The 15,880-nt window shown below is 44.2% G+C and overlaps 1 protein-coding gene across 2 annotated transcripts in view; it reads left to right on the top strand.

Moving 5' to 3' along the window:
* Positions 1 to 13,057, top strand: part of Mmd (monocyte to macrophage differentiation-associated) — a 29,298-nt gene extending 16,241 nt beyond the window's left edge. The window contains exons 5-7 of one of the 2 annotated variants that reach the window (XM_017314717.2): positions 529 to 630; positions 1,996 to 2,065; positions 6,595 to 8,548. In XM_017314717.2, coding sequence (XP_017170206.1) covers positions 529 to 630; positions 1,996 to 2,065; positions 6,595 to 6,711 — 289 coding nt within the window. In that variant the 3' untranslated portion in view covers positions 6,712 to 8,548. Of the gene's footprint in view, positions 1 to 528; positions 631 to 1,995; positions 2,066 to 6,594; positions 8,549 to 11,146 lie in introns of those variants that run through there. The other variant, NM_026178.2, reaches the window with a different exon arrangement.
* The last annotated feature ends 2,823 nt before the right edge of the window (positions 13,058 to 15,880 follow it).

Raw genomic sequence — 15,880 nt, forward strand, 5'->3', positions numbered from 1 at the left:
TCGAATTTGTTTTTAATATACCCGGGCACATGACATTGTGGTATGTTGAACTGTGACAGAACAGGTCCCATAGCACATGCTGAAGGAGTTCTCATGTTCTGTCTTGGCAGAGAGGTTGCTAAAGGAGACATGTATATTAGGTGTCTGCTGTGGGTATGTGATCCGGGTTCAGGATTTTATTCTGGGTTCTCAATAAGCTTTGTCAGCATCCCAAATATGTAGTCAGAAATAAAACCGCCAGTAGCCTTTACTTCAGTGTGTCCCCGCTAGGGAAAGTCAGGTTTGACAGCATACTGACATGTCTGGTTTTAGCTGGTGCTATTTTTAAATCGTGTGTAACTCTGAATACTAAAATTCGACCAGCAGTTTTTACCTTGAATGATTCGTTTCACCCAAACTTGCCAAAAGCCTCCTTGCTATGTTGAAGGCCGTATCTTTCTGTCACCCTGTTGTTTGCTGTTTGTTGTCACTAGGAGAACATGGGCTCCCGATTCCTGTCATTTACGCCTTTGTCATTTGCATCTATAGGTTAAATCTCCGTGAACTTGGACCCCTGGCATCTCATATGCGTTGGTTTATCTGGCTCATGGCAGCTGGAGGAACCATTTATGTATTTCTCTACCATGAAAAGTAAGAGAAAGATCACTTCCGTTCGATAATTTAACAATTAACTGCCTAAATTATCCCTGTGGTACATTGCAGTTTCCTCTGTGCTGGTGTCTCACAATAGTAGAAATACATAAAAAGAAAATGTATTGCTTTTTAATAAGTCTTTAATGCCATCTGGAATTCACTATTGCTGCACAGGCTGGGGTGGGAAGGCAAAAATGTGTCACAATGAGGTTGAAGGACATTTTAGAGCCCTAGGGACTGTTGTTATTATTATTATTATCATCATCATCCAGAGGCAAGCTAGCCCCTGTCTGTTTCACAGATGTCTTAAGTGGAGACTAGTTCCCTTCCAGTTTCCATGGGGATGACAGGTAACCGATGATAAGTGTCACAGCACAGTACTCACCTACATAGAAATCTGGAGAGTGTTTGAGGAAAGAAGCTAGTGTTGGACACAGCTTTTCCCCTTACTCACAGTGTGAGTATAAACAAAGGCAGATTGAAGTGCACCGTCTGGCTCCAAAGGAGACCTTCAGGGTCATCACCGTCAGCTGTAGGCATGAAAATTACCCACATGAGAGCCGGAAGAAAATGAACTTTGCTATGAGATTGTCTTCTAAGAAAGTTAGAAGCTGCACCCATGAAGTTCACCAACATAGCTGCCTAAACGAGATCTGAACAAAGAGAACACCAATAGCCATATTGATCCTGAAGCTGATCCTAGACACCTGACTCCAGTTACCCCCTGAATGTAACAAATGCTAAGTAGATTATGTAATATCCAGCAAATCTGTCTGAAGGCACACGCGCTCCTTGGGGGCAGGCTTCTGGATTGTAGCCTCCAGATAGCATAGCAAGGAAAGACAGGCCTTTCTGGTAACCCCAAGACCATTCTCCCTCCACTAGGGCTAAAGTTCTCAGATAGCCTGCAGCCTAGTGGCATGGGACAGGAAATATGCGTGCAAAATGAAGAGACAAACAGAAAACGCATCCTGGGCTCTGGCTGCTGCCCACTCCTGGAGAAAGCTGTGTTTTCACCTCCCCTCACCCTTTCAAGGTCCTTTTAACTCTGGATGGAACTGATGATGGGCCAAACCAAGAGGATGGGCAAGGGAAACGTATTGTACTGGGCTAGATTACAGCTAGCTTTGACAGCAAGCATGTTCTAGGCAGCCTGGGTCAATTTCTGCCCTTTTCATCCTAAGAGAAACTTTACCACATTGTTACTCAGTGTGTTAGGGAGAGGCTAGGTGGTCTCCTCGTGGGAAATGCATCCCCTTTGAGTTGTTTAAAAGCTTATATTTCGCTTTCAAGATAAAGAACAGGGAAGCTGGTATAAAGCAGTCCCAAGGGGTGTGTCTAACCATTTGTGTGTCCCTACAGGTATAAAGTGGTTGAACTTTTCTTCTATCTCACGATGGGATTTTCTCCAGCCTTGGTGGTGACATCAATGGTGAGACGTGGCTTTAGAATTTTGGTTCCTTCCTCCCTAAATCCCTGATACTCTGATGTAATGAGAAATGTGCAGTTTTCCCTTTTGGAGCTTTGATATATCCATTAACTATAGACTTGAGAGAGAACCATATGAGTTACACTAGCTATCCCCAAGGCTTGGCAACGCTGTGTATATATTGGGTGGGTTTGTTCTGTACTTTTTTGTTTTGGATGATGGCTTCCCCCCTCAACCCCCATCTCATCACCCTTCTTTCAGAGACTTGTCTAAAAGATTAGAAGTAGCTGTTTGAGGTTGAGTAATGGGGCTATTTAAGCCTGACTCTCTGGAAGAGGCTATTTGGAGTTCTGTTATGGTAAAGAGAGCATGAATGACTGACATAAAATCTTAAGAATTCGAGGGATCTTTGAAGGTTGTGGTGGCCCACCGTATGGTCCCTACCCAGCTGAAGAGGGAAAGCTGTAAGTTTGAGGTCAGAAGGAAAAGCCTAGCATTTGCCCCAGCTTCGTGCTCAGTAGTTTTCAAGTCCTTTTACTTCATTTTTTTAAAATTTGCTTTGAAGTAGTAGTAGCTCTCGTTCTAAGAAAGGAGAGTGGCTTTAAAACAAAACAACTGTTATTTTCCTTTTAACTTTGCTTGAGAATAGCTTGGGAACTTCAGTATAAGAGTGTTACATTATCTTTAGTGAATTCTTGTGTACGGTGTGTTTCAAGTTCTCTTTCCAGTGGAATTACCATGTAGAAAACCATAGACACCTGTCACTTTGAGTCCACAACTATACATTGCAGTCTCATCCAGCTCTGCTGGCCACTGGCTTACTTCCTCCGATGTCTTGTGTTCGGCACTGGCCGTTAGCCACTGTACTAATTAAAGAACTGCAGCTTATTTAGTTTTAACTCATTTCTTTATTCTCAGTTGTCCAGAGTCAGGGTTGGACGTGAGATTTCATTACTGAGTTTCTACACACAATGTGAGAATGTAATTCCATCCCCTAGTGCTCACCTCTCCCCACCCCAATCCCCAGGACCCCCCTCCCACCCCAGGGCTTTCTTCCCTCTCACCAAGGCCCAACTCCCCTCCCACTCCCCAGGGCCCACCTCCAGCTCCCAGGACCCACCTCCCTGTCTCCAGTGCCTACCTCCCCTCTCACTCCCCAGGGCCCGCCCTCCTCAGAAGAGTGCCCCTTGGAGCTAAAATCTGGTTCTGAGGTTTCAGAAAACATTGCTTGTGAAAGTGTCAAAAATTATATTTCCTCGATATATGAGTTTGATGGTAGTTTTAGTAATTTACCTAGCACGACTGCACGGATAAATACATATTATCTATGTCTGTGTGTGCGTACACATAGATGTACATGGCTCACTTGGCAAAGGCAGCAGAAAAGGATGAGAAGAGGTAGGCAGGCATGTGACTGAAGTGAGAAAACTGGGCCACGGCTATTGCATCCATAGGGCAGTTCAGGACAGCCAGAGCCATAATAGCAAAGTCTATGTGGATTGGTTACTAATTATTAGAGCAGTTTCAAGTCAATTCCCTCTGGCTGTCATAAAAGCAGGTTTATCCAGTATTTTTACTGGCCCGAATCTGTAATCGGCCTTTTCCTAGGTGCTATAATAGCCAGTGACTAATGTTTATGAAAATGAAGCAGGGTAATTCACACACTGCTGTCACAGAACTTAGGGTCCAACAGATAGACAGTTTCCGTTCAATAGGAGACTGTAATAAAGTTTTATAATATCCCCGATGGCAGGGGATGGGGAAGGGACAACTCAGGTTGCTATGGAAACATGAGGTTGAAGTACTAAAATAAGTGATAGGTATGCTGATTCAGAAAGACAAGTAGAAAGCAGGAACAGTCAGTGTGAGGCAGGTGTTACCAACAGAGGGTACAGCACGCCTGGGAGGGCACCCCCGCCTTTGGAGAGCTGATAATAATCTGGAGATCTAGACAGAGTCCAGATCAAAAGGGTTATGTAAGAGTGAGCGCTGAGCTGTGGAGCTGAGTCCTGGGTCTCAGGCTTCACTCTTCTGCCACGAAGAGCTAGAGCGCTCAATAATGAATTAAAGCTGCGGGCTCTCCAAGCATTAAGCACAGAGAGTGCGGAGCGGGATGCTTGAAGGCAGAGAAACCAAAAGCTGAGCTCTGGGTTCTACCCCTCCCCCCCACCCCCCGCCCGCATTGTTTTCCTGTAGACTTTCCAAATAGCAATTAAAAGAGAGCACAGAGAACAGCTGTCTTCCTAGAAATCAGACGTGAGACAGTTGATGGGGCAGGGACCTAGGGAGGAGAGAGCTGCCGAGACGGACCTGCAGGAATCTACAAAGGAGTATGCGCGGCCAGGCATCAAGCTGGATGTGTGCAGGGCAGAATTCTGGAAGCCCTCACTGGGAATAACCATTTGATGGCGAGGAGCTAAACAATGCTGCCAGAAGCACTGAATTCAGGGGAATAGTGGAGCGCCCACCATTCCAAGTGGTTAGAACCACATCGGATATCACACATCTCTGGCTTTTGGGTGACCAAGCTTACTTTAGGGGCAGAGGAACTCCGCCCCTCTGTCTTAGTTGCTTTTTTATCACTGTGACAAAAAAAAAGTTCAAAAAGCAAACAAAACAAAACAAAAATAACGACAAAGCACAAAAAGAAAGGGAGGAGGGATTTGTTCTGGCTCGTAGTGTTGGAGGCTTTAGCCTGTAGTTACTTGACTGTTGGCTGTGGGCTCTCTCATGGGAAGGCGTGCTGTGGAGAGAGCAGAAGAGGGTGGAGTACCTCACAGCAGACAGAGAGGTAGCTAAGAAGGAGCCAGGGACAAGCTAAGCCCTTGAGAGGCATGCCCCTGCCAACCTGCTTCCTCCCACAAGGCCCCACCTGAGAATAGGTCAGTATACAAAATCTTCTGATGAAAATAGGCAATGTACGTAGACAATAAAGCAGCCTTTGGTACTAAAGAATTAGAACTGTTCCACAAAATGATAGAGGTGCTCCAAACGTTTAAAGATTCGATGGCATACGCCTATATAAACACTTGCATCTTTGAAGTGACTAGTAAGGAATATGCAACCTGACAAGTTGTGGGCTGCAGCCCAAGCCGTGTTGGGAAAGAGGCACGGTGCTTTAGATGACTCTGTGAGTGTGCAGGTTGCTTTGATGAATCATCCTGACTCGGCCGAGGTACCCAGATGTTTGCCCATTAACAGCCTGGTTGTTGTGAGGGTACTTCTTCAGTAACATTAGCATTCAATTCAGTAGACAGAGAGTATATTCCCTGTGGTGTGTGGGGGTCTCAACCTGAGGGCCTTAAGATAAAAGGACTGAGGTCTTCCTAGCAAGGATCCTCCCCATACCTTTGGATGTCAGCCACAGTAGCCGCGCGTTAACCTGGATCACTGGCTGCCAGGCCCCTGCAGAATTCAGGCTTGCTGTTCTGTAATTACACAAGTCAGTGCCTTAAAACCTATAAGTACACACACACACACACACACACACACACACACACACACACAGTGAGAGAGAGAGAGAGAGACAGAGACAGAGACAGACAGAGACAGAGATAGAGAGAGAGAGACAGACACCCTGTTCTGCATGCAGACATACACATCCATCTTACTGACTCTGCACCTAGTCTTGCACAGGGTAGTCTGGAACCCTGACTAGGGTGGTAAGAGAATGAACAAAGAACAAACGCATGTACAGAAAATCTGGGATCCAGGTAAGGTGTGCTCATTCTGACAGAGGGACACCAATGATGCAACCTAAAACCTGAGGGAGTTTATCATGTACGAGCACGAGTAGATGTTAGCTAGCGTTGGAAGGTCTCGCAGGGGAGCAGTCTCAGTACAGCTGTCTGTAAGGAGGATGCTGCAGGTGCTAGCTTTCGCACTTCTGTAGGTCAGGTGCTGGCATTTGGAGCAGAGGGATGCTTTGCCATCTCTTGAATGGGAGGCCTCTACATGCCTGTGTCTGTGGGAATACACATTTCACTCTAGGCTTCCTCAGTCCCCACGTTTCTAATTCTTTGAAGAACTCTGAGTAACACGATTAAAAAGAAGAAAGTTTTAAAATTAGTGATGTAAGCATCTATCTTCAGATGGAAAAAGTAGAGGGCTGTGGGTATGGCTTAGTGATGTAGGCTTTTCTGGGCATCTAGGAGGCGGTGGGTTCAACCGGTAGTATTGAAAAAATAGACAGGCAGACACAGAGAGAGAGAAAAAGAAAAGGAGAGAGAGAACACAAACTCAACAACTAGAAAAAAATCCATGAAACCAAAAACTTTGAAAAGGTTCCAGTCATACATTATAGCAAATTTTATACTCAGGGTCAGAATAATAATAATAATTGTATACAGACTTTCACAAGTAGAGTGGAGCTTGGTGAGATGGGCCATGTTTGCATTTCCAGTACCTGGGAGGTAGAGGAATGAAGATCAAGAGTTCAAGGCAAGCCAAGGTTACCTGAGAACAATAAATTAATTAATCAATGAAACAAACACAGCTGGATTGGAAGAAACACTTTCTGGTTCATCTTCCAGAGCCAAAATTACCTTGAGAACCAGATGCACATTGCAGGATCACTACAGCCCAGTACCCGTGAAGCAGAAACGGCTCCAGAAGGCTCCAACAGAGTATCAGCAAATCTAGTTTCATGAGGATGCAAAAGAATCATCATCAGGTTAGCTTTTCCTGAAGCCAGTTGCTGGAGCCATTGCTACATCACTTAGAAACCAGTCGTTGAAATTTGCCACATTGTGAGGACCAATGAAAAAGAGTGGCTCTTCTCAACTGATGAAGGAAACACTTTTGACAAGGTCCAGTATTCAACCGTCATTTTAAACGTCTTAACAAACTTAGAATCCTCACAGATCTGATAAAAGACAATTAAGGAAACACTACCAGCAAATACCATATTTTTTGGTGAAAGGCTGTGATTGGTAACAACGCAAGAATGTTATGTCCTCACTCCTTCTAGTCAACATTGTAGCTGATGAGCTAGGGATGCTGTAAGAGATAAGAGAAACAAAAGCAAGCCAGTGGAAAAGAACAGGGACTTTTTAATCTGTAGATGAACCTTCAGCACAGCATAGAAGCCAGGATCTACAGAAGAATGAGTTTAGCCTCACAGTTGGCTACAATATTAAAAGAAGTAGGAACATCCTTCCTCAGGAGACGTCACACCTGTGTGTGCCACTGGCCTGTCTCTGATGATCCCTGAGAAGTTAAGGCACACTGTGAGTATTCAATGCTAATGTCAGTAGAATTCCAAAAATAGCCATCGCTGCACTTAAGGGTGTGGGGAAAGGATATGTTTGTGTGGAGATAAAGAATCAGACACCAGGAGGACTGGAGAACTAGGGAGGATGGGGTGGAGCATGTGGTACCGTTATGCAGAATCCAGGCCAGTATAACATCCCAGAGGGACTCTTCAACTGGGAGAAGGATGGAGAATACAGCCAGATTCTGACCAGTGTTCCAGACCACTAATTCTGTGAGGATCTAGGATGACTGAAGAAGATTGGAGCCCACAGAGGGCTGTGCCACGTCTGTTGGGACTGGACCATGGGTATGTCCAGGAAGAAATGAGTCTATAGACTATTTATTAACATTACTCATGTTAATAAATAAGTAATGTTAATAAATAGTTTATTTAGGAAGCAGTGGCATTTATATATAAACACAACTCAATGGAAGAAGGGAAATGTTTTTAAGAGAACGGTTTAGAACACTTGAATATCAATTTCACGTCATGCAGACACTCCATTTGAAGTATAGGCTTAGCTATGAAGCAAGATTCTTAAGATTTCTTGGAAACACAAACATGGGGAAACCTGGGACATCTTGTCATCACAATTTTTTGGATAGGGACAGGGTTTTGGAGCCACAGAAAGAAAGACTGTGAAAGAAGAAAAAGTAAGTTGGGGGAAAGTTCCCAAATGAAAGCTTTTGCTTCTGTGAAGAAAATGGACCAGCGGTCATGGTTCTGCAGGAAATACTTGCTGTGTCTGTGGTAAAGGACATGCATCCTGAAAGAGCCAGCTCTTAAGTATATGCTCAGTCTCTGGTCCTCCAAATCAGTCCTAAAGCCCTGGAAAGATGGATACAAAGTTTTGATAAAAAAAACTTGAGTGAAAAAAAAAAAAGCCCATCCCTTTGAAAACATGTAGATATAATTAGTGGTCAAGAAAATGGAAATTAGAACCCCAGTGGGCTGCCACACCACAGCATACTGAAAGAGTAGTTGTGATTGGAGCCCTGCACTAGGGTGGGTCCCACCACCGTGTAGTGTATAAAGTGATAGGGCCTGCCTCCAAAAGTTTAGTTTTTACATTTTTAGTTTCTAGTAAAATTAAGTGCATTTATTCTGGGACTTACTGGTTTCCTTCAACAGAAATGGAGACATATATCACAAAAAGACTCATAAAGTTAAAATTGGTCATATACATTGCAGTTCTCAAAATAGCAAGAATTAATAAACTATGTTAAGTGGAGGAACTATTAAACAACAACAACAAAAACAAAACCTACAAACAAGCAAACAAACAAAAGGAAAAGAAAATTAAAAATATGTGCTTGGATTTATGTGACTCGCAGCACATCAGCAGTATAACTCCTCATATCTGAAGTCCTAGAGTGGGTGGTCCTGTATGTGGTGGTAGCATTAAGAACAGTGGTCACCTTGGTGGCTGGAAGGGTCAAGAATTGATTGGGACTGGGATGCCCAAGGACTGACAGAAACATTTGGGTGGATGTTGTTTGCATTTCTTCTAGGCTCCACCCCACAGTTACCTGGCAACAGCCAGGTATGCCTGACTCAAAGGGCAAAGGTTGCCATGGATTCTTAGGGGGTGCAGGAGCCCCAAGTGCAAGTGCAGGAGGCTAAGAAATGCAGCCAGACAGTGTCATGTGGTTGGGCACTGCCTCCATCTGTCCTCAGAGTCATCTCGTTTCTGGCTTGGTTTTGATAGACACTAATCCTCTTTGTCCAAACAAGCTAGGAACCCAAGCAAGTATACCAATCAGCTTTTACACACAATCTGTGAAGAGGCAGTTCCTTAGAACACTTTTCCACGTCAGACTTGCAGAGACAGGGAAGATGCTGCAGGTACCACCTGGTAGACCCCGTGAAGTGCTCATGTGCATTTGTGCACATTCATCTTCACGACCCTAACTGGGGTCTCATTCATTATCAATAGCACTGACTAATGAGAAACGGAGAGGTCAGGTACTTTTCTCAAGGCCACGGAGTTCCCTAGTGTCAGAATGGGGACCTGAACCAAAGTGTTCTGGTGTCTGAACTTTCCCTTGACACTGGGGAAATGGACATTTTTAGAGTAGGGGTTTGTGTGATTAATTTTGTGAGGTATACAGATGAGAATGAAAGGTGGAACAGACCAAGCTTGACTATACCTATTACATCTGTTGTGTTTTATAAAAAAAAAAAGAAAGGAAGGAAGAAAAGAAAGGAAGGAAGGGGGAGAGAGAGAGAGAGAGAGAGAGAGAGAGAGAGAGAGAGAGAGGCAGGCCAGGGATATGTTTGGTAGAGGCTCCATATGATCTGGGGGATCAGGGTGCCTCTGCGGGCCCATGCTGAGGTATCCCTTCCCCTGAGGCACCATCCTCACAGAGATACAGTATGAAATAGAGGTTATTTAGGGCATGGGGAGGAGACTTGAGGGGGTAGTAGAGACAGAAAAGCAGGAGGGGGGAGGAAGGGAGGGAGAAAGATGGGGAGAGAGGGAGGAAGGAGGAGGAGAAGGAGAAGGGAGGGAGAATGTGAAGAGAGGGGGGAGGGGAGTGGGGAGAGAAGGGACAGAGAGGAAAGAGAGGAAGAAAGGAAAAGAGCAAGAGAGTAAGGAGGGGACAAGCATCCCTAATGCACATCCAAGAAATGTTGAATGATCGGTGTTGGTAGCCCTGTAACCTGTATGCAGCAGTACAACTGTATGACTAATTGGCTTGAAGTTTCTGGTCTTAGATTTTTTTTTTAACATTGTAATCAATGTCTAGTTGATCAAGTCTCTTCTTACCAAGAAAAGAAAATTTGGTATAGGTTATTTTGAGTTGCCTCCTTCCTAATCTTTTAACCCTATAAAACCCTGAAGTTAATGGGAATGTTGGAAATAGGGTTGATCATCACACTGGACCCTGTGTCCTCCCAGCGGCCTTCAGCTCCATCTTCTTACTGCTTCTGGCGAGGCCCGTGGGCTCCTTCCTACAGATGGCTGAGCAGGAATTTCCTCTTGCTTTTGCCTGACTTGGCCACTGGGACCATTGGGCCACATGGACTAGCTCCAAGGCTGCTGGCATTCGCACCCAGCTGTCTGCATTCTTGTTCCCTTCTAAGGGCTGGCTACCCTCTTGGTTTGGCCTCTGCTTCTCCCTCGGGCACCGCCCCTTCCCCTGCAGCACCAGTCTCTTTATAGTTTACTCTGTACATGGGTCTGGGTCTTTGGATCTCTCGAGACAGCCTTAACAAAAAAAAAAATCTTGCTTTTGACTTAAAACATATAGGACTTAGATTTAACACCCAGAAGCATGGGGCAAATTAGGATATCCCTAAGACAGTGTGATGTGTCCCTTGTCAGTAGTAAAGACTCCCTTAATTCGTACATGCTGCAAAGATCAGAGGGAGAAAAACCCAATCGGTACATGTGGTGAGAGGGAGGTGAAGGCGTGCAGCAAGCCTGGCTAAGATATAAATTATAAACCAGTTTCTTGGGCCTGTCAGATGGAGAAGGAGGCTTCCAAGGGGTAATCTGGTACATGAAGGTCACTCAGCCTTGGCAGGCACGTCACGGCTAACCATGATTACAATCTGCTTAGGCACAGTTAAATGAGCAGAATTAGCACTGTCTTGTGGAGCCTATAATGTGTGCAATGATCGGATCCATGTCTGTAGATCGAGAGGGTCAAGCTGGTGAGGCATTTACAGTTGCTTTCTGTTTACAGATAAGGATGTTGTTCACTGCGATTTTAACTGTTCAGAAAACCAGGAGATTTCTTGGGGGGGAGGGAGGGGCAAGGGCAGTAACTCACATCAGAGTAACATCAGATCTTCTTCCCCCACCCTCCCATCTCTGTTGACAGAATAACACTGACGGACTTCAGGAGCTCGCCTGTGGGGGATTGATTTACTGCTTGGGAGTTGTGTTCTTCAAGAGCGATGGCATCATTCCGTTCGCCCATGCCATCTGGCACCTGTTTGTGGCCACGGCAGCTGCCGTACACTACTATGCCATTTGGAAATACCTGTACCGAAGTCCCACAGACTTTATTCGGCATTTATGACCAGTCTGTGCTAGGTTTTCAAATCAGTATTATCACGATGGAGGCACTTGGGTGGGGGGAGGGGCGGGGGGAGAACTGAATGTCGCACACAGAAGAAGAGTGAGCAAACTTGCACTGACTTCGTTTTAATTTTTTTTTAATATAATTACTGTGAAAGTATAAAAGCTGTGTCTCGGAGTTTTCCTCTTCACAGGCAACAGATGAGGTAGTGAATCAATTCTTCATTCCATTCCACTATCATGAAGGACTCGGGAGAGACTTGGCCAACTGATGTTTACAAACCAGAAATTTTTGTATTTTTCTTTTACAGATTTTAACTACGATGATTTTTTTCTAAATTAAGTAGGTCAGGTTGTCAAAGTCAGTGCAATAGTAATACAACTTCCTTTTTAAGAAAACCCAAAGTTGTTTCTATCACGTTTCCCGTTCACTGTGTAAAAGAATCATGGAAACTGAACACTACTTTTTACCATGTTTCATCTTGACATAACATGGTTATTTTTTAAAAAGGAGGCTTTAGTTCTTTTGTAAATTTTTAAAGAAACGATTCCATTGACGCACACCCCCACTGGCTCCTCATCCATGCGAGGTTTTTGCAGCAAACGGTCAACATTCCACGAACAAACATTATACCTCTTCTGGCAGTTTTATTAAGTGTGGAGAACTTGCCAATTTTTTAGAAACACTGCAGTTTTTTCCAACCTTTTCTGCCAATCTCTAACCCTGAACTCAGTGCTGCTTTGGGCTGACATCCATGACTGGTGTGGGCCACCAGGAGTAAGACAGTAGTGTTTTGATACCATCCACTTTTTCAGAAGACATAACTTCGCTACATGCCTTTGCCCCAGTTTTTCTCCAGGGTCTCTCTCCACAGTCGGGGAGGATCCTGTCCGGATTATGATAGTATTATTGGGTTGCCCATCTGCCATGAGCTTTCTGAATCATGGCGAATTGTATTTGCCACTTTGGTGCCCAACGGTTCAAGTCATTGTGGTTAAGCCACTTAACTTTATTGTATGAGTTTGATATTCATTTTAATTGTGGGACTAGACACATAAACTCACATTTCTGCCTTTTCCTCTGCATTTCTCAATATATTATGTTTTTCTCACGCCATAAATAAAACATTGATTGGCAGGTTGAAGCTTGTGTCAGTTGTTGATGGGTTTTATGCTGACTCTGTGGAGTGATATTTATATATTATTTTTAGTTTCCTCTCAATGTCTTATATTAAGATTGATGTATTAGTTGCTTTGTTGGTTAATCTTTCTTGGTGTTTAAGAGAAATGAAGTCACCTTGCCTTTAGATCAGATGCTATTATAACCTGTCTGTCTAGGAACAAGCTGTCAGACTAAAGATATGGTTTATTCATTGAAATTCTGGACAGCTGTACGTTTAAAAGAAAGTTTATTTTGTATGTGTGTCTAGGCTCTGATTTTTGGTAAATTGTAAAGGAACAACTGAAGAACTGGTTGCTGGGGATGTCTTCAGTAGTCAGGAGTACCCAAGGATAACACCAGCCACACCGCTGTATATGCATGATTCTGAACAGTTAGCCGCCTGTTATTTTACTGTGTATATTTGACTTTAAATATATTAACTTTTTGTGGATTCATTTAAAGTCTGCTCATATGCAGCACTGTCAAAACCACTAAACTGTATTTGAGAACTTGTGCTGTAGGTTAGAATAAAGTTGTTACTTGGGTTGACTCCATTGTCTGGAGCATATGGCTGAGAGTAATGCTGGGTGTTTGAGTGCTTGAGCGAATCACACATTTGTAATTTGTGTAGTAGTCTTCCAAAAAATCAGTATGCAGAGGGAAACAAACTGGCCCTTTCATTTTTAACTTTCTCTCTCTCTCTCTCTCTCTCTCTCTCTCTCTCTCTCTCTCTCTCTCTCTCTCTCTCTCTCTCTCTCTCTCTCTCTCTCTCTCCTGACTTGAGCTAACTCAAGCTTCATTCTGGTTACAGGGAGTGTTGATGTGACATGTAATCTCAGCTCATTTAGGAAACTGGTCCAGGAGGGTTTCAGTGAGTTTGAGACTAACATGGTCTACACAGTCCCAGCTAAGTAGGGAGAGATTCTATCAGATAGATAGATAGATAGATAGATAGATAGATAGATAGATAGATAGATAGATAGATAGATAGATAGATAGATAGATGAATCTGATTTTGTGTGTGTGTGTGTGTGTGTGTGTGTGTGTGTGTGTGTGTGTGTGTGTGTACATAACTAAACAACAGTAGTCACTTTTAAAAGGCCAAGCCCCACAGTTTGAAGAGATCACTCCATGCCTGCCTGCAGCTCTCTCGGATAAAGAAAAGACTGTCTGTGCTGAGGTCTAAGTGTAGCCCCCGGTTTATAGTCCCAGCCAGCACCTGGCTCCTCCACGCTCTTGGCCACGTATGCTATTGAACTAAATCACTTGATGTGAAACTTCCCCTTAAAGGTTATAAAAAGCCCAGTTTTCCGTTGTTCGGAGATTGGTCTAGAGACTTCCCTGGGATTTGTTCAAGGAAGAGCTCTGAAGATTGCTCTCTGAAGAGGCTCTTCTGGCCTTCTACCACCCCCCTCTCATGGCAGTACACTCCTGAGTGCTCCCTCTCTCGGTCTCTCTAGATCTCTCCTCATTTTCAGTCATAGTGAAGCCCCTCTCCAGGTTTAAAAGGAAGCTGCGCCTTTCCTTTAAGACCCCTGTCACTGTTCACTCTTCAGGATATGTGTATATGTGTGTGTATACACACGCGTATACATGTATATGTGTATATATGTATGTATATGTATACACACACATTGACAGAGATCCCTCTGCCTCCTGAGTGCTGGGATTAAAGGTGTGCACCACCACCACCCAGACTTTTCCAGTATATTATAACATCTTTTGTGTGTGTGTGTGGTTTTCTGAGACAGGGTTTCTCTGTGTAGCCCTGGCTGTCCTGGAGCTCACTCTGTAGACCAGGCTGGCCTTGAACTCAGAGATCCGCCTGCCTCTGCCTTCCAAGTGCTGGGATTAAAGGCGTGCGCCACCAGGCCCAGCCATATTATAACATCTTTAGTGCCATGTTCTTTTCCTCTCAAGGCCTGAAGGATGGATGTGTGTGTGTGTGTGTGTGTGTGTGTGTGTGTTTAGATATGTCTTTACGTGTGTGTGTGTGTGTGTGTACATATATATATGTGTGTGTGTATATGTATATATGTGTGTGTGTGTGTGTGTTTAGATATGTCTTTACGTGTGTGTGTGTTTAGATATGTCTTTACGTGTGTGTGTGTACATATATATATATGTGTGTGTATATGTATATATATATATGTGTGTGTGTGTGTGTGTGTTTAGATATGTCTTTACGAGTGTGTGTGTTTAGATATGTCTTTACATAGGAGAACTTTTGCTTATCTCAAGCAAGTACTCCATTGTGGGATTCAGATTAAAAGCTTCCATATGCCCAATGACTAGATTATACTTAACACTATAACCCTAACCACGACTTCAGTAGTAGATATAACTCATTCTTGACTTTTTTTTTTCTGATGCTGGGGGTTAAACTTTGTACCTACACGCTGGACACACATTTTACCTCTGAACTACTCCCTTGACCTCTCTCTGTAGTTTGGGCAGTAAGAGAGATGACTGCTTCATTCTAAATGGAGGAAGGGATCTAGGTCCGCCCGACTCCACAGCCTCACTTTTGTGGTGAACCACTGCATTAGACTAGAGTCAGCAAAATCAAAGGACTTGAACTGGACATTCACCAAGCATGGACACGAGAAAGAAAACAATGTTCATATGGCAAAGAGCCTTCGTAAGGATCAAACAATCTTTCCATAGAACTTTGAAGTCTTATTTCCAGGAGTTTTCTGTTCTCTAGTTCCAGGATTCTATCATGTATTTCTAGAGTGCCCACCCACCTGGTGATGCCCCCTTAATGTCTCCCATCAACATTGTCTTTAAAGACTAGGTCTTTCAAATGAACAACCACCAGTCCACCCGCCCTCGGTTTCTCTCACCACCCTTCCCTACAACCAGTCTTCAAGGCTGTAATCTGTGCCTTCTTCATCCCTCCACAATGGGGTTCCTCACCTCTCTCCCCAACTACAAGGCTCTAGCAAACCCTCAGAGCAATGCTGCCACCCTCGTATCTCTACCCAGGCTGAAGCATCTTTGAACAAATTCAGCCCCCACCCTGCCTCCAGCATCCTTTTCCTAACATAAGACCTGCACATGACTGCTGTGCTTAGAACTCCCATTGCTAGGCCCAGAGATGCCTGTTCAGTGCCTCCGTCTGAACTCTTCTCACAAAGATGCTGTCTGACCTTGCCTCTTTTAATGAAGCCCAGGACAACCCTGCAGCTGGTAACTTTGGCAACCTCACAACCCAATGCCTGTGCCCACTTGTTGCTTTAGAGTCTGCTGCAGCTAGGCGTGAGTTGTACTTACCGAAACCCTGCTTAATCGGACAGCATGCTCAGTCCCACCTGCCTCGGGATGCACACAGGTGCCTGGCATGGTTAGATGTCTTCCTGTGTAAGACAA

Source organism: Mus musculus, chromosome 11 (genome assembly GCF_000001635.26).
Source record: "Mus musculus strain C57BL/6J chromosome 11, GRCm38.p6 C57BL/6J".
In the NCBI taxonomy this organism is placed as follows: domain Eukaryota; kingdom Metazoa; phylum Chordata; class Mammalia; order Rodentia; family Muridae; genus Mus; species Mus musculus.